This window comes from Diorhabda carinulata, chromosome 7 (assembly GCF_026250575.1).
Source record: "Diorhabda carinulata isolate Delta chromosome 7, icDioCari1.1, whole genome shotgun sequence".
Lineage (NCBI taxonomy): Eukaryota > Metazoa > Arthropoda > Insecta > Coleoptera > Chrysomelidae > Diorhabda > Diorhabda carinulata.
Window position 1 is genome coordinate 15,256,073 of NC_079466.1, and position 27,075 is coordinate 15,283,147.

At 32.2% G+C, this 27,075-nt stretch overlaps 2 protein-coding genes across 6 annotated transcripts in view; one reads left to right on the forward strand and one right to left on the reverse strand.

The window, feature by feature from the left end:
- Positions 1-8,515, reverse strand: part of LOC130896306 (uncharacterized) — a 36,645-nt gene extending 28,130 nt beyond the window's left edge. Inside the window, exon 1 of the mRNA XM_057804312.1 lies at positions 8,342-8,515. Within this exon, the coding sequence (XP_057660295.1) occupies positions 8,342-8,386 (45 nt within the window). The 5' untranslated portion in view covers positions 8,387-8,515. The remainder of the gene's footprint in view (positions 1-8,341) is intronic.
- Positions 4,235-27,075, forward strand: part of LOC130896304 (BTB/POZ domain-containing protein Tiwaz) — a 74,167-nt gene continuing 51,326 nt past the window's right edge. The window contains exons 1-2 of one of the 5 annotated variants that reach the window (XM_057804308.1): positions 8,694-8,819; positions 9,024-9,137. Coding sequence is in view for 1 of the 5 variants with exons in the window: in XM_057804306.1 (XP_057660289.1) it covers positions 4,404-4,474 (71 nt within the window). In the remaining 4 variants the exon portion in view is untranslated. Of the gene's footprint in view, positions 4,475-8,687; positions 8,830-9,023; positions 9,138-23,075; positions 23,272-27,075 lie in introns of those variants that run through there. The other 4 variants (XM_057804306.1, XM_057804307.1, XM_057804310.1 and 1 more) reach the window with 4 other exon arrangements.

The following is a 27,075-nucleotide window of genomic DNA, read 5'->3' on the forward strand; positions in this document are numbered from 1 at the left end:
AAGTTGGGTTACTCGTCAAAACTAAGCTGTATATTTCCTTCTAGCCTCATATTAATCCCTGAAATACCTTATATGTGGCCCTTTGGACTATTATATTAGGGTAATCAGATAAAATATTTGGGAAAATTGAATAGTCGTAGGAAACAGCTCAATTGATAGTGGAAAAAGTACTATCAGAAGATTATATAATGATTAGAAACAAATATAAGAAAGAGCTGTAAATATTAACCTAAAAATACAAAGTTTTCATATAAAAGAGAAAATAAAAATGTTCGACCTCGTATAACTGCTGGAACAAAAAACTATAAGACACGGATTTTGGAACCAGAGCACACAGGATATATAAAAGAAGATCCAGAAAAACGTGAAGTGGAAAAAGATGAAAGAATTCCTTAAGACAGACATAACTGCAAAGGAAATTTGAGAAGAAATAATATCCAAAAGAGAAGCTCACAATTTAGATGTCATAAATAGGCCTCTAATTACTTCAGATCCTCTCATAACTGGATTGAGGCCGCTATCTGGGAAAAAAACCAAATAATTCCTGAAGGAAACCATAGACATGCTTCTACCACCTGAGCAGGAATATAACTTTCCTGACATTGCGGAGCAAAATATTTCTTCAGATGAAGAAGATAAGTTATCTGACGAAGTGGAGTCATCTGGCCGAAGAGGAGTGTTCTGACGAAAAGGAGTCATCTGATAAAGAAGGAATGGACGCAAATTATGTAGTAACATCAGTTGAAGAAAACTAATCGGTAAACAATAATAGTTAATTTCATTTATAAAAAACGACGTATAATGCCTAACATTAATAAATATTTTTTTATTTAAAACCTTATTATTTTCTTAAAACCCATTTCTATATTCATATATCACCCAATTTTCAGCGTATCGAATCAAATAAAATGAATTTAACATCAGAAATATTTTTGGCCCAGAAAATCAGTCATTGTGCGTCTGTAGGAATATGAAGATTAATCATGTGAACAAATTTGGCATCTATGCACTACTACATTATGCTGCTTGCTGTATACGATTTTCTATATATTGTACGAGGGTAAGTCAATAATTTTGACATATCGTTCCTCTTAATGCGAAGACTAATACTTTGAATAGGTGTAGATCTTCAGAGTTGGAATTTGAACTAGCAATTTTTTTTCACCTCGTGATTTCTTTCGCTCATTAAACAAAAAAAACCATCACTTAAATCAAGGCTAAGCTCGATATGAAGACTTTGACTGTTAATTTCAATGATTAGAAAAGTGATTCACTGAATTTATTCATGGTGTAGTGTAGGCAGGAAGAAAAATAGACTCAATAATTTTAATATTACATTTCTCTTCTTCTTCTTTCTTTAATGTAAGCAAAATGCTTGTTTCTCCTCGTATCCTCTACCGTTTAATTTTTAGAGAGGTTGTCGTTCCATCTCTTGCGGGGTCTACCAACACTTCGGCGCCCCAAGCGCGACTTGCCTCTAGAGCTGTTTTGACCATTCTATAATCATTCATTCTATCTACTATTCGTTCCACTGTCTCTTTCTTCCCAATGTCAATTCGTTCACGCTTTCAATCTTACATGTTCTTCTAATGTCCTCGCTTCTCTCCCCGTCAAAAAGTGTGTTTTCAGCGATCCTGCGCGCTATTTTCATTTCAGTGGTTTCTAGTATTCTCTTTGTGTCGATGTGTCTGGTTTCCGCTGTGTATGTTAATATAGGCCGGATGAAAGCCTTGTAGATTCAGGATTTGGTCTTAATTCCGATATATTTGCTTCGATTGTATCGTTTAGGTAAGCTGAAGTTCGTGCTGCTTTTGCCGCTTGGTTTCTTACCACCGTATCCTGATATTTCTATGCCTAGATATTTAAATTTCATCTCTTGTCGTATAATTTCATCATCTACAACCAGTTTGCATCTGGTAGGTGTTTTTGAGGTGGTCATGCATTTCGTTTTTGCTGCAGATATCTTCATTTTTAAACTTTTTGCCGTTGTGTTGAATTTGAATAGTAATCTCAGTAGATCATCTTCGGCATAGCATAGGACATACTTCGACCATAACGATATTGAACAATACGGGGCTAAGAGAATCTCCTTTTCAAATATCATTGTTTACAGGGATTTCTTCGGTAGTTATGCCATTCATGTATTTTATGTTTCATTGGTAAATGTTTTAGATGGTTTTTATGATGTTATATGGGATTTGCCTGTTGTATAGAAGGTGTACTACGCCTTTTCCAGATCCATAAAACACATGAACGCCGGTTTGTTATACTCGATGGATTTTTCAGTTATTTGTCGAAGGACAAATATCGCATCTGTACAAGTTCTTCCTGATCTGAATCCTTGCTCAATGTGATGAGTTCATTTATTTTGTTTGTCATGATCTTTGTTACTAGCTTCTAGGTTGTATTTAGGAGGCTTATGCCTCGGTAGTTTGCGGATTGTCTCCTTTCTTGAACAGTAAAATTGCGGTACTTAGGCGCCATACATCCGGAATTATTTGATTTAATAGGACTTTGCGAGTCATAGCTGATAGCTGGACTTTTCTGTTCTTAAGTTTCATTAATGCGGTTCAGTGGGTTTAATTTTGAATTATCACTAGAATATAAAGAAGATTTATGCAAAATTGCTGGCGTGACCGTAAACTTGAAAGTTTTAAGTTTCGTAAGAATATTTGGCATTGTTTGTGGCTCAATGGTAATACGCCAGAGACGAAATAGAAGTTGATGCAATAAGTGAAACTGTTTTTAAGTATAATTCGTTTACTATTTTCAGAATGGTAGTACAATCAATAAACGATGTATGTTAAATTCACGTATTTTCTTGAGATATATCATTAAGAGGTCTAATGAGTCATATTTTGAACATACTCTCAAATATACTTCTCAATAGAATTTATGCCCAATATGAACATAATATAGGCAAAGAACAATTTGGATTTCGCAGAGGACTAGGCACACGTGAAGACCTCTCCATGAGGATACATCTACAAAAGAGCTGCTAGAAAATATCTATATATTTTTTATTGACTTGGAAACAGGGTTTAACCGAGACAAACAACAACACAACTTTTTCAACGTCTAAAATCATATTTAACGTAGATTATCATGATATGCGCCCGTATCATAGAAGTAGATTTTTCAACAAATGAAATACGAATAAAAAGCGGTGCAAGACAAGGAGGTTTTTCATTACCAATCAGTCAACTTTTATTCAAAGAACATATTTCACGAGGGCGAAATTATGAACAACGTAAGGTACGAAAATGATACTGCCATCATTGCAAAAAACTGCTGTGTAGACTGCGCGTGGCTAGTCGAAGACGGGTAGCAATATTATAATAGAACCAACTTCGATTACAATCAACGGACACAACATTGAACTGATATTACATTTCAAATATTTGGGCAGCTGGCTGAACAATGACATAACGTGTAACGAAGAGATAAGAGCGAGGATTGAAATGGCACCTAGGGCATTCAACAAATGGAAACTCTCACTATAAGAAACCTCAGACGCTGTTAAGTATGGAGCTTTCTGTGTAATGATGTGAAACATGAACGCTTAAAGCTGACATCATGAATAGATAGAAACGTTCGTGATTTGATGCCATCGAAGAATCCTCAGGGTCCCGTGGACTGCGCCAATTATGGAAAGGTCATACAACTAAATAAGATTCAAGAACTTTTCAACAACTTAAAAACAAGAAAGGTTAGTTATTTCGGGTAAATATCCTACCTAATCATTTAGGAAAGGTTGTGGGCAGAAAATATATAGGTTGCAAAGAGCTATTGTAGTAGTAAGTAGAGCAACTCTTTCGAGTAGTAACAGATTCAACCAAATTGTCATGGAGATATCCTACGCTTGAAGCCAGACACGGTACCGAAAGAAGAAGAAAAGATTGGATGGAACATATATATATATATATATATATATATATATATATATATATATATATATATATATATATATATAACAAAGGAGATTATCTTGAAGAGAAAATTGACCTTTTTTCCAAAGAACTAATCAGTTTATATAAACGAAAATATCGCATTAAGTTAAGAAGAAATAGAAATTAAAACTGTCGTTCTGATACAACTTCAATCCAAAACTTATTTACATCTCCATCCATAATTTTATAAATCGTTCGCTATTTACAGTACAGCTAACACGAAGTTTCACCCCTACTGCTCTTCTCAATTCTCCCCGTTCTGAAAACAGTTGTGAGACAACTTCAGTTGCGTTAACGATTTCAGAAGGAACGGTTCGTTGCCTGTGAGATATTCTTTCAAATATCTCGTTTTACACGTTCAAGACATTTTGGATTTCGATAATGTATAGGTATAGTGTCTAAAATGTTCGAAATGTATCATTAGGACATTTGATTATAGTGGAATTTTTAGTGATGGCTAATTACGGTGTTTCGGTGAAACGAAGTGCAAGTGATTTGGAAGAACAAAGTTTGATTCTGTACAGGTAAATAAATGTGTTTTATTCATTTACTATACTTTCTATGAACTGATTATTTGGTTCAAAAATTAAAAGCAAAATTACTGATATACCACTATAATTAATTTCCTCATTAGGTATCAAGGGAATTACATATCTGATGTTCCGCACTACATACGTTTATCCACTGACACCTTAATTATTAATATTTTTTATTGTTATTTAATATTTTTATCATACTTGTTACAATTAAAGACAACTTGGGACAGTGACAACATTTCCGAAATTCACAACACCTCCCAATTTGTCATTTTTCGGTCCCATTACACTTTTTGTATACTTTTAGTTCAAATATCGGTAAATTTTGTAAAATCAATAAATATTTGTAATATTTTATTATAATCTAAATGAAATTTTCATCTATAGTCTGTCCTTTTATCACTAGCAACACTAAATGAAGTATCAGAATGAAAATAATCATGAACTTTGACTGTTAAATTTCATAAGAAAATGTGAGACGTATTTATAAATGCAGCATCAATAAATCATTTAATTAACCAAATTCGAATTAATGACTCATGTTTTTGAATAAACAAAAAACTACACTGTTAGCTTAAAATCCAAAGGAGCAACTGAAAAGAAAATAAACTCGGAAGTGACTGAAATTACTAACTGATTGCCAACTGATTTTCTGCATACACAACAAACCGAAACCTGACTAAATCAAAAGTAAACAGGGGTTTATGTAGTTCTTCCAATTTCGATTGCAGAAGACAGTTGTGCGAGGAACAATCAATATTTCATAAATACGCACGGCATTCATACCAAATTTAGAATATAATGTTTACTATGTAGAAAATAGAAAATAATGTAGAAAATAATATTTACTCCCCGTATAAAATTCGGTAAACGTTTAACAAACCGTCAGTCCACGTGGACTCATCATCTCCACTGTTTACCAATGAAAACATCGATTCGTAGACATAAATGCATTTCTATTGACTGAAGCCATATGTACACAATTTCTTTGAAATATTTCTGCTAGACAGTATGCGATAAGCAGTGGCGTCGCTTGGTGAGATTCATTTATTTCATAAATTTCTTTAAATAAATAGAAATATGGGGGTTTTTAGACCATGGGCTATGAAGAAAATGAAATTGCGCAGTGTAATGGGAATAAAGACGGGTATGAATTTAACTATCTAGGAATAACGTTGGGACAAACAACCAGGATACAAAAGACTAACAAAGAAACCTACTAAAAAACAAAAAAATAACCAAACAGAATAAAATAAAAATGTACAAAACCCTAATAAAACCAGTAATCACATATGCGATGGAAACAATAGTAATAAACAAAAGAGAATAAGAAGGCCGAGAAAAACTTGGAGAAACGAAATATAGAAAACTGGAGAGCAAAATGCCGGAACCAAAAAGAATAGAAAATAATAACAAAAGGAGACAAAACAATGACAAACTATAAAGAAAATAAAAATTAGAAAACGAGGAGTAATCCACCTCAAAAAAAAAGCCATAATCCACATGGGATTGGAAGGCTTGATGATGATGATGATGATGAATTTAATAATAAAAATTTAGATAAACATACACTGCAAGTTATTTTAAATATATTCGAATGTTTAAAAAAGAAAAACATTCAGCAAGAATTGCTGAATTAATTAGAGTAAATAAATTTTCCATTTATCGAGTAGTCCGAAAAACATGTGAAGAAAAACTGAAATCAGTTGACAAAGCTACTCAAGATTTTATACGCAGGAAAATTCAAAGTTTATAAAAGAACAGGGCTGCGACATTAGAAGTAATACAGCAAAAGTTAGTAGAATATCCAGAATGCAATTATACCAGTTTAGAAACATTGCGTCAAGTTTTGTCAGCATGTGGTTTTAAACACAAAAAATTGAATAAATGGGGTACAAAACGGCTCAGTTCACGTCTGGTACCCTGTTTTAAACCAAACGCCCTCTCAGTTAGGTACATTTTACTCGTCTATTTACGTTTTATCGTTTAATATTCAGTTGTAGCAACTTAACAATGTATAAAAATGATTTTTTTCCAAGTTCCAAATAGGACTATAATTAAGTGCATTGGCATTCAATTTATAATGATTCGATTGCCTTTAAACGAATATATATTTTTAAAAGTTTTTATAAAAATAATAAATTTATAAAATGATATAAAATATCTACGCCTATGGTACATCTAAAAAAATTGTCGGCAAGGGTTTTTATAATCTGCAATTGACATCGGAAAAACTATAACAACTTGAGGTAATAAAAATTTTCAACAATGTTGAGCTTTCCAAACTTTTTTTGAAATAAATAATAAATAGTATCTGAACAACATATTTATTTCCTCATTTGAACAAAGTAACATCCCCTTTTCAGGTTTAACTAACTCAAAAATTATTTTCCCTCGATCCAAACCATTTAGTCTAAACTTTTTTGCAAATGTACAAACTATCTTATTTGTCTATCTTTGAAATATTACTCGCATATTTAGAGCTCAGCCTCCAAGCATTCTCTAAGGATACTCAACTGAATAGAGAAGAGAGCAATTCGACATATGGGTGATGCAGGGTTGACCAAAAACTTGGACAGCTAAGAGCATAAAACAAAACAGATGCTACCTCGGCAGATGCTGTCCAACATAATCCCACGTAGAGGAGTATTTACAAAACCTACTCGATGATAGACAGACTCATGAACACCAAGTTCACCTGCAGACGTCCAGAACGTTAATTCGAGACTCCTTCCTTTGGAGAAGCGCGAATCAGCTACCACGGCACGTTTTTCCCTCAATATCTCAGGTTCTATTCAAGATAGAGACTTCGTTTTGGGTTAAGAACACTCGTTGAAACGCCCTCTTTCTTTTGAGTTTTAGAACACTTAAATCGATTGAGTTGGAGAGGAGCTAGGCGCGGACATTCGATGTGGAGTTATGGATTTTTGTAGGTTTTTGGCAATTTTTCTACATTCAAAGATCTATATCTCAGGTTCTAATATAGCTACAGAGTTCGTTCTTTTCTATTATAATGATTTCTGATACTTATTTAAAAAGCTAGTTTGTATATTATTTTAAGGCTAATATCATTTTGTTATTTTGCTAGTGACTTGCGATTACTATGGAGTCGTCTGATTCGATTTTTTTGCCCATAAGTGTACTTTATTACATAATTCATCAAGCGGTGTAATTAAAAGCAAATTTTTCATCATCATCAATATCATATTAGTAAATAATGACTTGGATAAATATATGTTAAAATATATCGCCAAAGAAGTATTTTACTGTAAAAGAAATCAGTGGCTTGATGTTCTGTAACAGTTATTTGAAGTACCAATCCATTTACGCAATAATGATAAGAGAATCAAGTTTTAACCAGTTTTCTAAATATCATCACATTGTTTATAGTCTATACTCGATTGATTTAAACTTCCAGAAACGATAATACGTATCTGATTAACTATAATATATACCTTTGCTCGAAGGGTATTGAGTATTTTAAAGAAATATTGCCGACCAGGTGGTCTGCGAAGATATACCTTATCGGGAGGTGGAATTTGCTCAAGTCACTTTCATCGGTATTTTCAATGGTACTCTTGATAGTCAATTGTATGAGAATAATAAAAATTATGAAACAAACCTTGGGAAAAGTAATTAATTTCGAAAAGTAGCCAATAGATTGAAAGGTATATCAATTGCTGGTATCGTTTATAACTGAGTTGACATATTTATTTAAAATTAATAAGCATAAATAACTATCGAAATGTTAGGAATACCATACAACTGGCATTAGTGGAGTAACAAGATATTTAGAAACAGTTGGCGCAAAATATACTAATCTATTAACAAAATAAGACGTGAAAAAATACTTACCGGGATCAATGGCGTGTACCTAGTAACTTTTAAACTTTCGTCCATTAATACTTTTGTATATTGTATTAAAGTGACAATGTGGCTCTCTTTCCGTGAAATAACGTATTTCTATTTCATAAAATTTCATGAAATCAGTTACAAATATTTAAAATACTTATAGAGACAATATTTTAAGAAAAGAGTGAAAATGTTTATGCATAGTACTATTACGAACTAATCTCCAACCTGGAGCCGGTCCTGCTTGGATATAGTAGACTGCTTTTTATATCAGTTTTTATAGCAAGCATTTATTTATTTGCTTTGTTTCTTTATTTTTCTAGAACTTTTGGAATTCTTTTGGCTCATTTCAGTTTATAATTTATAACAAATAGTCGTAGTGAACAGAACTAATTCGAATAAATTAATTAGATAAGTGAAAGTGATAAGTGAATTATATTATAAGTTAGTGTAGTGTAAAATATTTAAAGAAATGAAAAACGTAAGAGATCGTACGATAAATTCACCCCACGAATAGAAATCATATAAATAAATATTGTTTTATTTTAAACTAATTTTCTATCAAAAGCGACCTAAAATCAACAAAATTTATCAAGAAAAAGTTCATTTTTTATTGATATAATTTAATGTTTTGTATTTGAATATGTATTTGAATCATCAATATTTAACTTACTTCGTTTTATAGACCATGGTCGATAATAAAATAATAGTTGGATTAAACCCATTGGAAAAGGAGGAAAATATAATAAAAATGCGAGGAAAAATAACTTATAGGCGAACTGAGGTTGGGACGGAGAGGGTGAGTCAAGATCTACAACTTTTGTATCAATGACTTCTTTCACATAACCTCAAAATTTAAGAATTTATGTGAAAAATTCAAATAACTAAGTTATTGGTTTCTTTTTGTTATCTTCCACAAAAAACATTTTTGTACGAAATTTGGTGAAAACTTACCCCAAACACACTATAATTTATTTGATTTGAAATATTTGAAATTCGAAACCTTAATTCTCAATCGAAAATTCTTCCATTATAATATTAGCTTTTCTAAAAAGTTTTTTTGTTTGTCGATAAATGCTTTCTGATGTTTAAAAAATATTACCATCACCATGGTAAATTTCCTCAGAAAACACAAGATAAATGAAAAAAAACTCGCATTCAAAAATTTTTTTCAACCTTATGTGCGAGTTTTAGTTATTCGTTAAAATTTTACAACTCTATTAATTTTTTTATGTCAATATAATACTAAATCTCACGTTTTCCGTGTTATTAGATTGTGAAATTTCAATAAATAACCAAAAATTGTACAAATGCTTCAAATAATTTTTTGGTATGCGAGTTTTTTTGCCTTTTATGAGAACATTCACCAAAGTGATGTCTACACAATCAGAGAGTGTAACAACAAAAAAACTCACCGATTTTTTAAAAAAGCTGATATTTTGACTTAAGAATTTTCTATTGGAAATTTTGTGCTTTTTCGATATTAATTTATCAAATAAAGTGGGAAATGAGTATTTCAAATCATGTGTAGGGCATAAAAAGGAAATTTTTCATCAAATTTCGTGAAAAAATATGTTTTTTTGTAAAAGATAAAAATAAAAAACCAACAACTTGGTTATTTCAATTTTATACATAAATTTTGAGGTTATGTGAAATAAGTGTGAAGCCACAACTTTGTGATTTAACTTTTTTCCAAAGGATTTGTAGTTTTGCCGGAAATGGAAATACCGTTTTTTGTCCTTAAAAACCTTCCTCTTTCCGACCGCAGATCACCTGTAAATTATTTTTCCTTCCATTTTTATTTTCTCCTCCTTTTCCAATGAGTTTCATCCTTCTATTATTTTTCACTTTTTATCATTTTTAAAGGCTTCTATCTATCAAAGCATATACGTTAAACACAAAATATAAGTTCTTATTTCGGACAGAACTGGTTTAATAACAGAATCCCAACGTTTAGACTTTTGAATAGAATTTCGCATAATTTTTAAGACCAGGTAAAAAGTGAAATACCTTGAATCTTGATAATATCAAATCAACATAACTTATACGTTATGTTTATAGTGAAAATCTCAAGTGATATAAAATGTAAATTTCGAAACATTCCACTACCAAGACACCAAACGTTTCAGTATGACTATATTTTATCGATACATTAAGATATGCTTTTACCAAATCAGTAAACTGAGTGAATATTGTTTTTAAAAAAGTGATAGGTGGAGTTAAGTAATTCCAAACAACCCTTTTCACAGCGGCGCATCATCATCAATTACTTATTTATTATTATGAACTCTAACCTCATTAAGTTATATTTACTATAAATTGTCTGTGTTTAGTATTTCGGTCAGTTTTATAGATTCAACTGCAACCCCATTAAGGTATCGTTTCCAATTATTTATTATTTAATGTGTAATAATTTTATAATTATTATTGTATAAGATAAGAACTAATTTATAAAGAAGCCTGTAAAACTAATACTGGGTTTATTCAATTTAATATTCGTCTAGTACGCCAGTCAGATTAATGTAACCAACTGTAACTTTAAATTATTAAATCCTCAGTTTGCTAAACAAATTCTTTTTAAAGAGCAAGTTGGTGAATTGAGTTATTTAATTGAGCACTTATATAATCATGGATCAAGTCGTCAAGACGTGATAAAAAACGAGGTCAGAAAATGCCATATGGGAAAATGTTTCATCATTTTGTTTAGATATATTTTCCACGGAATCTAATTTTTCCTATCAGTCCTAATATTCTCGTATCATTATTATTAAATTTAAATTCAGTTTTTTATAATTAATTCGCCAGGCGTAAATAACGAAACAGACTGATTATTCTTCTATAGACTACAATTAAGTGGTATGTAATTCCTTACTAATATTTTAGTTTGGATAGGAGATTAGTTCATTGAACAGTAATTATATTTATTCTATGAGTAGAATTATTTTATTCAATAATACGGAATCATAAATGTAAATGTAAACAAGTACAGTTTGGCAAAAATAGGTGTGAATGTCGAGAAACGTACGAGAGGCACGAAGTTAAAATGACAAAGATGGTAATATGCGCTTGATGAATTAGAAAAGGAAATATTCAAAGTACTAAATTTTGTAGCCCAGAATATATATTAAGTAATATTCTTTGATTATTCAGGAGACGTTGTTTTTTGGTATTTTTCTTTTTTGTTTGGAGTAGAAAATGATGAGGATTCCCCATTTTCTATTTGCCTAATCTCCTTTTCAATATTTGAAATCGTATGCACCTGTAGCAATAACAACACGTTCTTTAACTTTTTGAATTTCCTTTATAGGTTTATTTTCTGATGCTTCCCGACGCATAAAATAAATTATATTTACCAAAATTTCTCGATTCTGTCCAGTCAAAACTTTTCTTTCCACTTTTGATTTGTTTAGGTACCCACGCAGTGCTCTTCACTATCTAACAGATACAATACAATTGTCAATAGTAGTCAAGTATACCTGATTGAGGTACCGTACTAATCCCTACTACAATCATCTAGTAACGCGCATTGACGGACGTGGCTATTTCACATTCATATTTGCCATAGTGTAATTTATTTTAGTTAACTGACCTGAAAGAACTAAATGTTATTTATAAAGAGTTTCCAAGGTCTCGTGGGCCCTTACTTTTGGGCTAAAGCTGTCTAGAAATGCTTGAAGATATACATGGGTAAATGGACAACGATTCAACACACACAAACATCCGTCATTTCATGCAGGATGATATTTTCCTGTGGAGTATTATAAAGAACCACGCACCCCTCCAGACCTAAGAATTGCAATTGAAGAAGAAGTTGGAACTTTCTGCGGACAGTTTAACATGCTACCTACCTCTCCGTTGAGAAATGTTGCCATAAAGGTGGACATCAATTTGAATTCTTACAGTAACCCTTTTTCGAATCCCTTTTGTAATTACTCATTTTGATAATGCATTTTTTGTGTTACCTAATTAAGCCGATCTCTGGTGTAAATGGTAGACCTTTGCTGTCCCTCAATGACCAATATAATTTTTACAAAAGATAAAATTAGTGCCTTTCTAATTAGATCAAGATTATTTTGAAAATAAGCACAAAGTTTATACTTAAACAATTATATTTTTTTATTGAAACTATAATCATAATTGAAATTTTAGTTATAGCTCTCTATCATTCTTTTGATAATTTTTCTAGTGAGTAATGACGAAAAGGTTGAAGAAAGGAAACAAGTAAATGATTATAGTTATAGTAATAAAAATATAGTTATAGTTCTTCCAGTAACAAATGCAGAAGACAGTTATGCGAGGAACAATCGTCAGTCCACGTGGACTCATCATCTCCACTGTTTACCAATGATAACATCGAATCGAAATATTCCTGCTAGAAAGACTTCGATAAGCAGTGGCGTGGCTAGGTGAGATTAATTTAATTAATACATTTCTTTAAATAAATAGAAATATGGCATTCTTTAGACCATGAAGACAATTTATTGCACAGAGTAATGAGAATAAAGACAGGTATGAATTTAATAATAAAGATTTAGATGTGCAAATACAGCAAGTTATTTTAAATATATTCGAATGTTTCAAAAGGAAAATAATCAGCACTCTGATTATGCAATCAAAATACGAATTGCTGAATTAACTGGAGTAAATAAATTTCCCATTTGTGAATAAATGGATGGCAATAACCGAATCGTCAAGGTTCGATGGCGATAAGATTATTTGCATCAGATAAAAGACTACCGAAGTTCTAATAAACGAATGGGGTACAGAAAGGGCTCAGGTCACGTCTGGTACCCTGTTTAAACCAAACTCCTTTACCAAGTGTTTATAAAAATAATAAATTTATAAAATGAGGTATCTACGCCTATGGTAGATCAAACAAAATTGTCGACGAGGGTTTTTATAATCTGCAATTGATATTGGAAGAACTATACTGTTTCCTTTACGAAATTCAAACAAGACTTACCTCACTTAAGTTATCCTTGTGCCTATTTATTCATCCGACGTAGGTGTGAAACACTATACACATTTAAGTAAACCAGTTATTATTCATGTAAATAAAAACCAACATTCTTTTGAAAAAGTCTCTTGAAAAAACCAGAGAAAAAGCAATATTAGTTGCATTAAACATAGTCCAGTCGACAAACATTTTTTATGAATTCAGTAAAAGTCAATTGATCATATATTTAGAAGAAAATATTAGGAGAATAAAATGAGAACAGGGTGATATATTATACTAAAAAACTGAAAGTGAGCACACAATTTTCATTCAATATAATTATTGGTAAATATATTTAATAATTAATTACAATTCCAAAACGAAACAATAATTTCGTCACACATCAAAGAAATTCAAACAAACGCAGTCTGCAGGAAAGTTATGGTGACTATCTTTTGGTATCCGAAGAGGATACTCCTCATTGATTTCCGCAGCCTACGACAACAATAAACAGACAGAAATTGTGAAACCTCTGAATAAGGAAACAAAAGAAATGTAGGTGGACTGCTGTGTCCAGACTTAGCCTTCTGCGATTATCACCTCTTCTACAAGAAGAAGTAACACTTAGGTGACAAATGAGGATGAAGTTTGAGCAGATGTAACACGCCTCCTCAACTGATTGGTGGGAGCCTTCTCGACCTAGTAATACAAAAACTAGAGCACCGTTTTCGAATCAATAAACAATAATTTATGCATACTTAATAAATTATTAGATATTCAAAAGTTGTTGATTTCTGCGTGGAATTTTTCTTCCCAATTTCATAAAAAAACGCTTTTTAAATAAAAATCATATCCCATATATCAACAGACATCATATGATTTTGGTATCCCAGATAAACAGTTAATCTGATGTTCGTTTCTGAAGCCTATAGATTTTCTGTCATTGTCCTTGTTTATGTGACGATATGGAATGAAATTTGACCTTGACTATTTACTGCCTCGAATAAAAACTGATGCTACTATAAACAACAGAATCTCATATTATAGCGCCCTAATATAATGTTCATGATAACTTGTGAATCTCGTATTTCTCCAAATCACATTGTTGTTTTTATTCAACTTTCAAGCATCTCCTTATACCAAGCCGAATTCCTCACTAAATTTAACTCGATTACATTGCTGTATCCACTGATTTTAATCTATATACCAAAGCAGATCACAATTTCGTTTTTAATGATTATCACACTTCGCAATTCACCTCATGGCGGACATGTTTACGTGGCTGTAGCACAACGCCGACTGACACCTGAATATCAACAATGGTAAAGTGCGAGAGTTTGTAGTGCGATCGCCTACAGTGCATGCCCGCTTTCTTGTGCCCGCGTAACGTCTGCACGGAGCGATCGGAAGTTAAAAAAAAAACAACCCTCGTATCATCTTCTTGTTACAAAAAAATCAGACTTACCTCAAAACAACTTAGAGGGAACGACTGAAGACTTCTAGGTATTTTGGTATGTCATGAACTATTCAGTAGCTCTCAGCTTATATTTGGCATACTGGAAATGGAAATTAGTGTTGTAATAGTCTAATTCTAATAAGTTTAATGATGTTCTATATTACTTGTAGAGATTTGAGTATTGCAGTACGAATTTATCTTTACCGAAGGGAGGTAATGATACCCCTTACCGCAATACAGACTCCACTTGCACGCGCACTTGTAAGCGCTCTCCTGACCTTTTCTATTTCCCATAGGGAGTTTAAAGATGCATAACTGGATTGTAAATGAGACGCTATTATTTGAAATACTGTCACACATCTCAAGAAAGTTGAATCTTGTATACTAGATGATTTACTAGTGATATTTTTCTCGAAATTAAGGGTTCTTCATGACAAAGTATCAAATTTATATTAGCGGATCGAACATTTCACTTTCGCTATACATTCATTATCTGAAGTCTTTATTTTTATTGTACCACCCTTTTGTAAGTTTTACCATCGGAGAAAATTCTTAAACAAAAAGCATCGTTCTAAAAAATACCTCGGGCAATATTATGTCGTTCGCTAACACAAATATTAGCTTTGTGCGGGGTTAAAGAAGCGCACCGAGGAAATAATTCACCCAATTTCTCTTCTGAAACTCTCTCATTTTCGTTTCAATTAGCCTGTACAAATACGGCTACACTGGACTACAAGGAAAATAATGGAAATTCCTGGAGGAACTGCTGGCTATATACACTCGTTTGGGCGGTAACTCAAATACTATTTAATGGCTTAAAGGAAGATTGGAATTTTTGTAAAAAATAAATGACTACACATAATATTGGCAGTTAAAATAATTTTGTTTATGTGGTCTAAGGTTTCAAAGTCAGTTTGAAATATATATGATAATGGGCAAAAATGCCTATAAATTAATTTTTTGGATAAATCTCTGGAGATTTATCTTTATTTATAGATAAAAATGGTTGCAATACATAATTTGCAATCACTCGAAAACGTCTATTGATGTCGATTTATATCGATAGTCAATTGATGTTGATTGATGTAGTATGACGTCAATTTATATGTATTATTGTGGATGATGTCGAATGATGTCCAAAACAGTCGATTTATTCCGATTATAAATTGATGTTGATCTCTATAGACGTCGACGGATGTTGAGTAACGTCAACTGATGTCTATTGTTGTCTTATGATGTCGATTGAGGTCAATTGATGTCTAATGTTCTCTATTGTCCATTGAAATTGATAGTCAATTGATGATGATTGATGTGTTTTTATCTTTATTGATGCCTATGGATGTTGAGTTTGACGGTCCAATGTTGAGTAATGTCAACTGATATCTTTTGTTGTCGATTGAAAACGACTATTGTCTTTTGTTGTCGATTGATGTCATTTAAAATCGATTGATTCAAATTGTCAAATGACGTCGATTGAAGTTAATTGATGTCTAATGTTCTTTATTGATGTCCATTACAGTTGATAGTCAATTGATGATGATTTTGTCTTTTAATGTCTATTGACGTTGAGTAATGTCTATTGATATTCATAGAATTCGATTGATGTTGATTGTCAATTGATGTTGATTAATATTATTCGACCCCTATTAACGTCGACGTGTATTGAGTGACGTCATTTGTTGTAAAATTTTGTTTTATTGCGAGAGTACTTTTAACCATGGAGAATGTAGACCATAAAGTAGAACTTTTCCAGATATTAAATTTTTCTGAAAAATAAGCGAACACGTTTTTCGCCTTTTTCTGGTGACACCACTTCATAAACTCGCTGTTTTTTGTACCTTGCACGAATTAAGAAAGGCCGCATTGCTTTCTTCGGTGAGATCAGGTGGCGTGGATTAGAGTAACTATTCATCGCTGATGTTTTCTTTTTCATCATCATTCATTGTTATTCATTAATTTAGACAAATCTTCGGATAAAACAAGTAATTTCAGAAAATTGAAAATTTAAGGTTATGCAAAATCATCGAAGTGAAACTATCAACTGTCAACATTGAAGTGGCTAAAGTCACATTTAAGGAAGTTAAAGTTGTCTACTCCAGAGCGCCCCGAAAGTGTTTTGCAGTACGGAACTGTCACTTTCCCTATATGGAACAATCAAAACGCAACTTTCGATATGTAAATGAATACAGAACGGACAACTTTCAGATGGCGTCATCTAAAAATGTCATTTACTACCTTCTACGAAGCTAGTGATTACGTCTCGCCATAGACACTACTAGCACCAGATCTCATTCCCATCGAATATGTAGAATATATTGGTGAAAAGACTATGTAACTTGCATCCTACATGGACTTCATTGATTTGCAGTGTCAAAATGAAGCTCGTATTGACCTGACCTGTCTGAACATTTTCAATTATCGCCCTCGTATAACCAAAAATTGATTTGTTGCAGATGAAGTTATTGTAAATACATGGAACCTAATAATCCTATTTTTAACAAAAAAATTGATATTTCACGCATCACACCCATATTACGAAAGCGATGTGTTCAACAGGCTACTGTAAATTACCGGACAGTTTGTAGTAGTTAGACTAATAGTAGTGGTTAGTGGGTTCAATAACGATGCGCGATCCTTGAAAATAATTGGAAACAATTATCACAGCTAGAAGCTCGTTTCTTTGATACACGATCATACACTAAACTTACCGAGAGAACGGAGATCTCGAGAGCTTCCGTTTGACAACGTTTTGATTTATAACTTCTCTTACTTTTTTTCGAACAGCTCCGTACATAATTTCAGTTTATTATTCAATAAAATGACGGCGGGTGGTAAGAATTCCAGTTGTGGGGTTAATGAAATCTGTTATTTATAACTCTAATGATTGTCATAATTATTAAGTGCATACTGTATTGAAAGAAAGCATATAGAAACTCGAAAACTTATAGTTATCTAAGATCTAAAACAGGGCCGGAATCTGACGGATAATAGAGCAACCACCGGGTAACTTTTATATGGAATATGTTCAGGGATGTCCCCTGAATTTAACTCCAAAATGGCACCATGGGGGGCGCCCGTGACAGCCGCTGTATTGAAAAACACGTTTTATACAATATTTCGCGAACCGCATATTTTACGACAAAAATAATGGGGATCATTTTTGTAGATACTAATATTTGCCATCTTTTTTATTTGAAACTTTTTTTTGTATAACGCATACATTTTTAATTATAGCGCTCCGAATTTTTTACAATATGATTTTTGCTAAATATATAGTTAATGGTTCATTATAAATTAAAAATGGTGGTGGCAAAGTGTTTACAAAAATATCGATACAGTTGTGTAGCGAATCAATTAAAATTACAAATAGTGTGGAAAAAACTAATAATTTATCGATCTTTATTGTTACTTGCAATAAAACGGCATAAAAGATTGACTTCGCAGCAAAAAACAGCACGCTACACCATAAAAATTGTTATTATTCTTATTATCAATAATAATAATAATAATAATAATAATGAAAGTTATGAGGGTACGAAACATTAGGATTTATACATAAATACTGTTGGAATGCTAAGAGAGGGGAATTCTGAACGACCTGAAATACACTCGACATTTACAGCGTTATTACAGCTCCTAAACTATTACTATGCTACAAAAAAAAGTTTTCAATAAAACTTACAGGAAATTTCATGTTCTACAAATTCAGGGTACACACCATTTTTATTTATCATGAACCGTTAACTATATATTCAGCAAAAACCAAATTGTAAAAAGTTTGGTGCGCTATAATTAAAAACTTATGCGTTATACAAAAAATGTTACCGATACGCGGTTCGCGAGTTAAACTATAAAATGTGTTTTTCAAGATGGCGGCTGACGCAGGCGCCCCCCATGACACTTGCACTCCTGAACATATTAAAACAAAATTCGTTCTCTAGAACTTTGCACTATGAACCTACTTTGTTGCTTGGCCTATAAAGGATTTTATTTTGGCATTCCAAAAATGTTGTTTCAAAAATTATTGACAGAGATAAAGAGAGAAGAAAACTTACTTGTCAAAAAATTATTTATAATTTGTTGACAAGAACTAGTTAATTCCTAACAAACACAAATAACTAAATGGATACACAAATAAAATAATCATACTTATTCACGAATATCAAAGAAAAAACACCTAACCTCCAGCACTCCAATGTGATTTATAAAATAAATTATTTAGACTGCAATAAGAGTTACATTGGTGTGACGAAACAGTACTCGAAATGCAGAATATACCAGCATGGATATGATCAAGATCTTAATAAGAACAAAAAAGATAAAACGGTTCTGGTCCAAACATAATCTCACCGATGTTCACAACTTTAATTTTGATGATTTGAAAATTCTGGATGAGGAGCATAAATATGCAAACATAAAACTGAATGATAAAGTTGATAACAGTATGAATGTGGCATAAAAAACCTCTTGGAAAATTGAAATCCTCAACCCACAACACCATTTGAAGTTACTCTTGAACGTACCTCGTAGATTCTTTTATTAGTTTTGCTACCCTAATTTATAATTTTCTTCGAAAGGAAGATTTTAGATTCTATCACTAGTTTTGCCAGCCTCTCTTATGACATTCTCTGCACGAGCATATATTATACAGGATGTCCCACGACGAGTTAAAATTATCTGTATATGGCATAATAGTTACATTACAATCATGAAAATTTCTACGTTTGGGTTTTCCGATACGATAATATTTTCAAATATGGCCGACTTCCGGTTCTACCCTGTAACTTTGTTATTTTAAATGGAACACCGTATATATTATTACATTTTTTAAATCTACGTAAAATTTTAGTATACCTTTGTCAAAAAAATTGTTTTCGAAAAATGCATACTTTTTGACTTATTAATTTTTTTGTAAAAAAATTTGACCGTTGCAGACCCTTATAAATTATTTTTTTACGATAATACCCTTAAAGATATGAAAATAGTTTCTGCTCGGTTGCTCTTAACAATATCAAACGTATTTGAATCTATGTTGGAAAATTTTTCATTTTATACGGGGTGTGTATAAAAAGTGTTCAAAATTTTTAAATAGAACCACTAGGTTATTTTTATTTTGATGCATTCAGGGGTAAAAAATAAGGCAAATTCATGCATACTTTCCTATTTCTAAACCTTACCGTTATCCAGATATTGAATGTTTTCGTTTTCAGTCCTTCTGCTTGACTCTATTTTGCTCTAAAATGACGAAAAATAATTTTTGAGTTATTAATATCACTGTGCTATGTCTATCGATAGTTTTTTATTGTTACGGCCTTCAACAGAGAAAATAAATAACGCCTCTGGTCAAAAACAATGATGTTTGGAACGCTTTGTTAATATTCGAATAAGTAATCTAAAATTATTTGTTTATTTCTCTCACATCTCAACGAGAAACTTAATAAAAAAAAGAAATTTCCGTAAAAAAGTGTGATAACTTGAATGTCTATTGAAAATAGTATATAATTGAATCAAATGTGCAATTTTCGTTACACATTACTATAATAACTCTAACAAAACATTCAATTTCTTATTTTTACTTTTTGCTTCAACACGTACAATGACCATATAGCGATGAATAAAAGTTAACAAGCAAAAAAATAAAAGTAAATTCATGTTATTTCGCTATAGTTCTCCAAACCAATAACTCCATATAAAGAATAACAAACTACCACTATGTAAGACGGGAATATAATGTGAAGTTTCTTCATATAATCGTCGAAGATGTTTTTCTAAAAGGAGACCCATTATTGTAATAGTTTAAATGTGACAAGCGCGCCCAACGAAAATGGCGTCATTTCTGTTTATCTGATGGTCACGAAGAAATCTGTTTTTGGAATCGGAACCATAGACGTAGAGTGCAAATAAGAAAAAAGAAGAAGAAACAATGACTTTGAAATCTAAGTTTTGTGGTTTACGAGGGAGGTTTGACGTAAGAATGATTTTGTAATGGAAACTTCTACATAAAAATGTTTTCAACTTCTGTTCGGAATACTTTGACATTAATCTGAATATGGAAAAAAAATCTGCTGGCAATATAGGTACAGTTGTGTACAGTTGTTTTCTAAATTCATCATAAATATGTTAGGAGCTTTCAATCAAAAAAATTATTAGGTATTAAAACTTCCTCATCGAACTCTCACATCCCGTTTTATTAGTAGGGATTAGCTTGTTATTAAGCTTTGAATGATCAATTGAATAATTTTCTTCCATTCCGAGAAAATATGCTCTACGTTTTGTAGGCTCTTTAGGGCAGATATATAATGCCAAACTAATCTTCCTGGGAGATCCAAAACGTGCTGTTCTAGAGCAGAAGTACATTTGCATAATATATAACAACCCTCGTCATGTATTAAAATAAATATATTTCCTATGAATAGCATCAACGACATTATGTGATTTTGAATAATATGAACCAGATCTTTACTAGAACCAGTCTGAATACCACGAGGAACAATCTCTTAAAAGTACCAAGACTGGCTAGAAGTGATTCTAAATCTCCCACCTCTCCACATAGTACTGGTAAGCGTGGCAGAGGAAACATCACTTAGAATCATCAAAGAAAGCCCGTTCCTAAATAATGACCAACCCTGGGACATCCCTCGGGACGTTGCATCGAAAAATTTAACTTCTATAAAAACTTAACATCAATAATAAACTGTAAAGGCAAAGACACATAAGAGAAATGGAATACGGACGAATCAAAACAGCAGATGGAACTGGAATAGGAATGTACGGGACTCAAACCAAACACTCTGGAAGCTCAAGCAGCTCACGAAGCATTTTTCAAGGAGAAATCTATACAATTGAAAAATGTGTTCAGTTCAATCTAAAGAGGAGCTATCGAAGGAAGCGGGGGCAGATAAGCCCTTCATGGGACCCGAACTCTTCTGTGGTATCAGCTACAGAACAATGGAAAAAGTACTGGAAAAGAAGGTAGATATGAGCAAAACCATTTATTAGGACAACCTATAGAAGACGAAGATCTCAAATTCTATCCCACATTCTAGACTTTTTAAAAGGAGTACACATTAGATCCTTTGGGTCGCAGTCTTTATATACATATACATATTAGTCTTAAAACATTCTTCACAGAATATTTTAACATTACCGTAATTGATAAATATTGACCAAGCGAACAAATCCACAGAAAATAATAATCAACGGCAACTAAAAAAACAAATTTCACGTAAATTACCTTCAAGGATTTTATATTCATAATTTTCCATATTAAAACAAATGTGAATTAAAAACTTTTTGAGTTCCTAGGTAATCCAAAACTTTCGGCTGAAATCCTCGCTATCCAAACAATTAAATGTCTGAACATAATATTGAATTATTTTTGATGGTCTCTATTATTTTTATAGGCACAATAATATTCAGCTTATCAGTATAGAGAGCGTGATTTATCAGAATAGATTTATCCTTAACTTTATATTAATTGATAACACAGCAGACTCATTAGCAGAAAGTGTTATTAATAATTCTACTTTAAGCTCAAGCTCAGCTCTTTCCATGAGTATAGATATGAATTTGTGAATATTTTGCACTCATATTTTGACTAGCAAATGTTTCAAAATACTAGAAAAAAGCTGCGGTTTTAAGAAACCCAAAAATTGTTGAGCTTTTTTCTATCTTTCAAATAATGAAATTTCCGAATTTTGTTTTTGTATCTCTCCAGACTGATATTTTATTAAATTATAAAAATAAGTCAAAAAATTAATTGATGCATTTGGACAGTTTATGTTTTACTGAATGGAAATGATGAAAAAAATTTATAAGTGTCGAGATCTAAAAGAGCTAAGCTAAGAATTTAGAATTTTTTGAAATCTAAATTCAAAATCGTCTACAATATACAAGACTTTTCCTTTTTCACTAAACATTTCGGACACATTTAGAACAACGGGTTTTGATTGCATTGTTACAATATTATTAAAACATTTCAAAGGTAAATCGAATACTAAAATGTCGGGAATGAAATTTGCAAAAACATGTTTCGTCATATTTCAACCAATAACATGAAATTCATTCCCATAGATTGGTTGAATGAATGAATTTATTTATACGATTTCTATTCGTGTGCTGAATTAATAAACAGTTTTTCTCACGTTATTAATTTATTTAAACTCCACATAATTATAAAAAAAATTAAACCAACTAACAAAACTGCGCTACACAAACTTCTTATATATCCCAAAAGAAATTCTCAAAAGTTCAAGAAAATAAAAAAACTAAACATATAAGAAAATAGACCTTCCTCATAATTATTCAAAGGAAACAATGTAAATAAATTGCCCGCTATAATAAAAACTTAAAAGAAACATCAAACGGATTCCGGATATTTCCAATGTACCGGCTTCTGTCGAGTTTTAGAATTCCACTATAATCGGACAGGACCGGCTCTAAGATCCATATAGCGTACTTGTTCGTAACAGTAGATATCCCAACATGAGAGGGGTTATTATGATTAATAAGTTGGTAATATGTGTTTTACCTAAGCTCCAGGTAAGAAAATTCAATATTTAGATATCGATAATCCTGGGAAGTATAATTAGCTTACAGTATTAGGTACCACACTTCTTGGAAGTTCTTCGGGACTCAATCCACTTACGATCCTTACAAATTTGACCGCGGGACGCAACTTGTATGCAACCGAACTAACCTCAAAAGGATCTTGCACGAGTACGCACGATTCTATATTATCTTTGTTGCTATTAATACGTCTTTTCAAAGTATTGAAACCGATACTAATTATTTGAAAAGAATAATACAATGATTATCAGTCCACTACCGGTATGGTCTAAAATAAAACCTTATTAAGTTTGTCATTGTCATTATTTAGTGTGTTAAGTATATTTTCACTATTACGTCAGGTTGAAGATTAATTTGAACGAGTGTGATTGAATATGGACTTTAACATCTAGCTTATTCCCTTAAATTATTTCTTAGAGACGATTTTGGTAGATAAATAATATCAGTTAGTGTGTGTGTTAAGTGTGTCTCAATTTTTTTGGGTAACCCTTGATGACTTCATCTTCAAAATTTCGGTATAATTCGATTCAACCACTGTACTGTATGTAAAAAAAGGACCTCACTCTTTAATATTGAATAACTTAGAACAATCACAACTATATAGACTTTTCGTATGCTAATTGGCAAGATGTGGGGACTATAGCTCAAGATCGTATTCTGAATTGAGCATTTGTGGGCCAAAATGCAAGCTCTCCATACATCTAGGAACATCATTCATCATTTTTTAGGTAGATTTGCTAGCAGTACACAAATGTGCTTAGGAGTGTTAGTTAGAAACATTCTCTTAGATAGACAAGCTGCCTTGAAGGTACTGAAGGAATTGATTGTACATCCAAACTAGTGTGGAAGTATAAACAAATTCTAAAAGTACTAACTAACAAAATCAAAGTAACCCCAATGTGCTGACTAGGCCACCAGGGTATACCAGGCAATGAGGAAGCAGACGACTTTGTCAAAAAACGTGCAATGACTTAATACTTAGGAGCAGAGCCTTACTGTGGCCTCATGAGATGTCACATCGATAATAAACTGAAAAGATCGCTGAAGAATTAGATAGAGTATCACTGATGATACACCCCGGGGCCTAACACAATCCAATTCATAACCATATCAGCTAAGAGAAGCACTCCTCGTGATGACTAGAAATGACATCAAACTGGTGGTTGGTCTTCTGACAGGTCACTTAAGATGATAAGCATGGCAAGAGATGATAATTACAGATTCTACTCTACAAATTTCATTAAAAGGCTCAAATACCTTGAAGGGTTAGTCCTAAGACCTTGGGAAGTGGGACACAAAAATCCCAAAAACATAGCATTCTTTGGGAGAAGTCTACCTATTTTGGAAGCAAAACAATGAGATGTAGTCTTGTACAAAATATCTTCTAGGTATAGGTGCAGAGTGGTGGTAATGCCAAAACGATTCCCCAAAACAATCTACAATTTAGTATTGGATATTTCAATCGGGATTATTACATTTTGAGTTTTTGATTATGGTGAAACCTATACAATTGTATTAATTAGTGACAAGGATTTTAGAATTGTTTATCGAATACTAATGAAACATGCGCGAAGTAACTGAACATATTTTTTTAACTGGCAAACCAGTCGAATTCTACGTCAAAGAGGTTAAACCGACAGATATTTTAGACTCGAAATGTGGTGAAAAACCACTATAAAAGGTTTGCCGTCTCTGAAAAAACAACAAAGAAAGTTAAAATACGTTTTGCAGTGTCTGAATCAATTTGTTTATTGAATCGAGAACGGCCTTATCTCTCGTACTTTTTCATGAGACTTCTTGGAGATTTACTACCTAATATATATTCATATCCAATCATAAAAGTTTCAAAAATGACAGATTTTGCCAAACACAAAAGATATTCTACATAGGCCATTGATTAATAACAACTATAAAAATGAACAGAGGCAAAGAATATTTTAATTACTCAAGTTTTTCTTGTTATATGACTGGAATTTGAATTGATATTATTGCAAAATAACTTAAAGCTGTTGAAAGGACAACGAGAACTTTCAAAATGTTGCAAAAAAATACAAAACGTAAATAAAAGCATCATGAATCGTTATTTGCTTTAGTATCTTGAAAATTTTTTTTCAGAACTTACTCTTCCCATTTTTTTACATTAAGCTACGCCAATGCAAAAACAACTTAAAATAAAAAGCAACTTTTTTAGATAACAGTAAGGACGTTTGATTTACTATTGAAACGTCGAAGCTTTATGTGGTACTTAAGATATCTTGAGAGAAATTTTAAATCTTTATGAGAGTTGCAATTATCGCCGAGGAACATTTATTGGTTGTGGTTTTTGGAACGTGCGCGTGGGTGATCTGCCATTAAAATCAGTTAATAATTTTTAGTAGAGAGTCACGAATTTTTCGTTTCACTTATCGGAAAGATTTATTTTCACATTTAAATAAACTGTTATTTGTTGTTATCATATCAGGAATGTTTTTTGTTGATTTGATAATTGAAACATTAGGTTAATGCTCCGAAATATATATGGAAATAGGTAGACTTGAAAATTTGGTTTTATACTTTCTACCATAAGATATGGAGGGAAGAGGCAAAGAAAATACTATTTATAAAACGAAACAGTCTTCTAAATACACTATACAATAAAGATGATGTTGCGGTACCAGCGGACCAATGATATAAACAATAGTTTAAAATACACTACCCGTGAAAAGTTTTTACCAGCCTCATAATCCATTCATATTTGATTCAGCATTTATTTCTATGCTTGCCTATCCTGTGCAATTTTTTCGGCAAGATGCGGTCTCGTTTTTATTAAGTTTTGTTTGGTCTACCCGTCTAGTTGGAGATCTACCTCTTGGTCGTTTAGAATGCAACATAACCTGTCTAACTCTTGCGACCCTTCTGAAGGTCCCTGAATAAACCCCGTCGATTCTGATTTTCGCGTTGTTTTTTTGATAGAGGTTGTGCACTAGTTGAACCAGGTGTTTTGACGTTCCTATTCCCTCCATTATAGTATAGTCAACTTTATCAAACGCTTTTTGATAATCTACAAAACAGAGATACAGTGGAATATTAAACTTTCTAACCTTTTCAATAAGTTGTCTGATATTTAATATTCATATTATAATACAATCATTAAATTTCTCAAAGAATCCTAGAAGCTGTGCAAGGAATATTTGAAATAAATGGAAAGAGAGAATGTACTGAAAGTAATGATTTGGTCTTCACAGTCTTCAGCCTGATGAGCTGTAGGACAAATTGGACAGAAAAGAAATTGGAAAGAAAGCATGTACTGAGAGTAGTTATTTGGCCGTTACAGTCCCTCGACCTCAATCGACGTCAATAGGCATCAGAAGACATCGATCACAGTCCCTCGACCTCAATCGACGTCAATCGGTTTCAATAGATTGTTAATCGACAATATCTGACAAAAGTAGACGCCAATTCAATTGAATAAACATGAATTGGTGCAATCCGACCTCAATCGACGTCAATAGGATTTCTGAGCTTCAATACTTCCAAACTAGACATTAATTAAATGAAAACCGTGCAGACGTGGGTGTCACTTAACCTTAACTAGATGTGAATACTGCAGAGCCGATATCTATTAGTGAATTACTTAATCCCGACTTTTATATATAGTTAAGCATAGGATGTACATATGGAAATTGTTCAAAATAATTTAAATTTAGTTTAGAGGGGACATATTTCACATATACTATTTTCGAGTCCATTGAGATTACTAGTAAGAGATTTTTGGTACAGGAATACTATTAATAGATA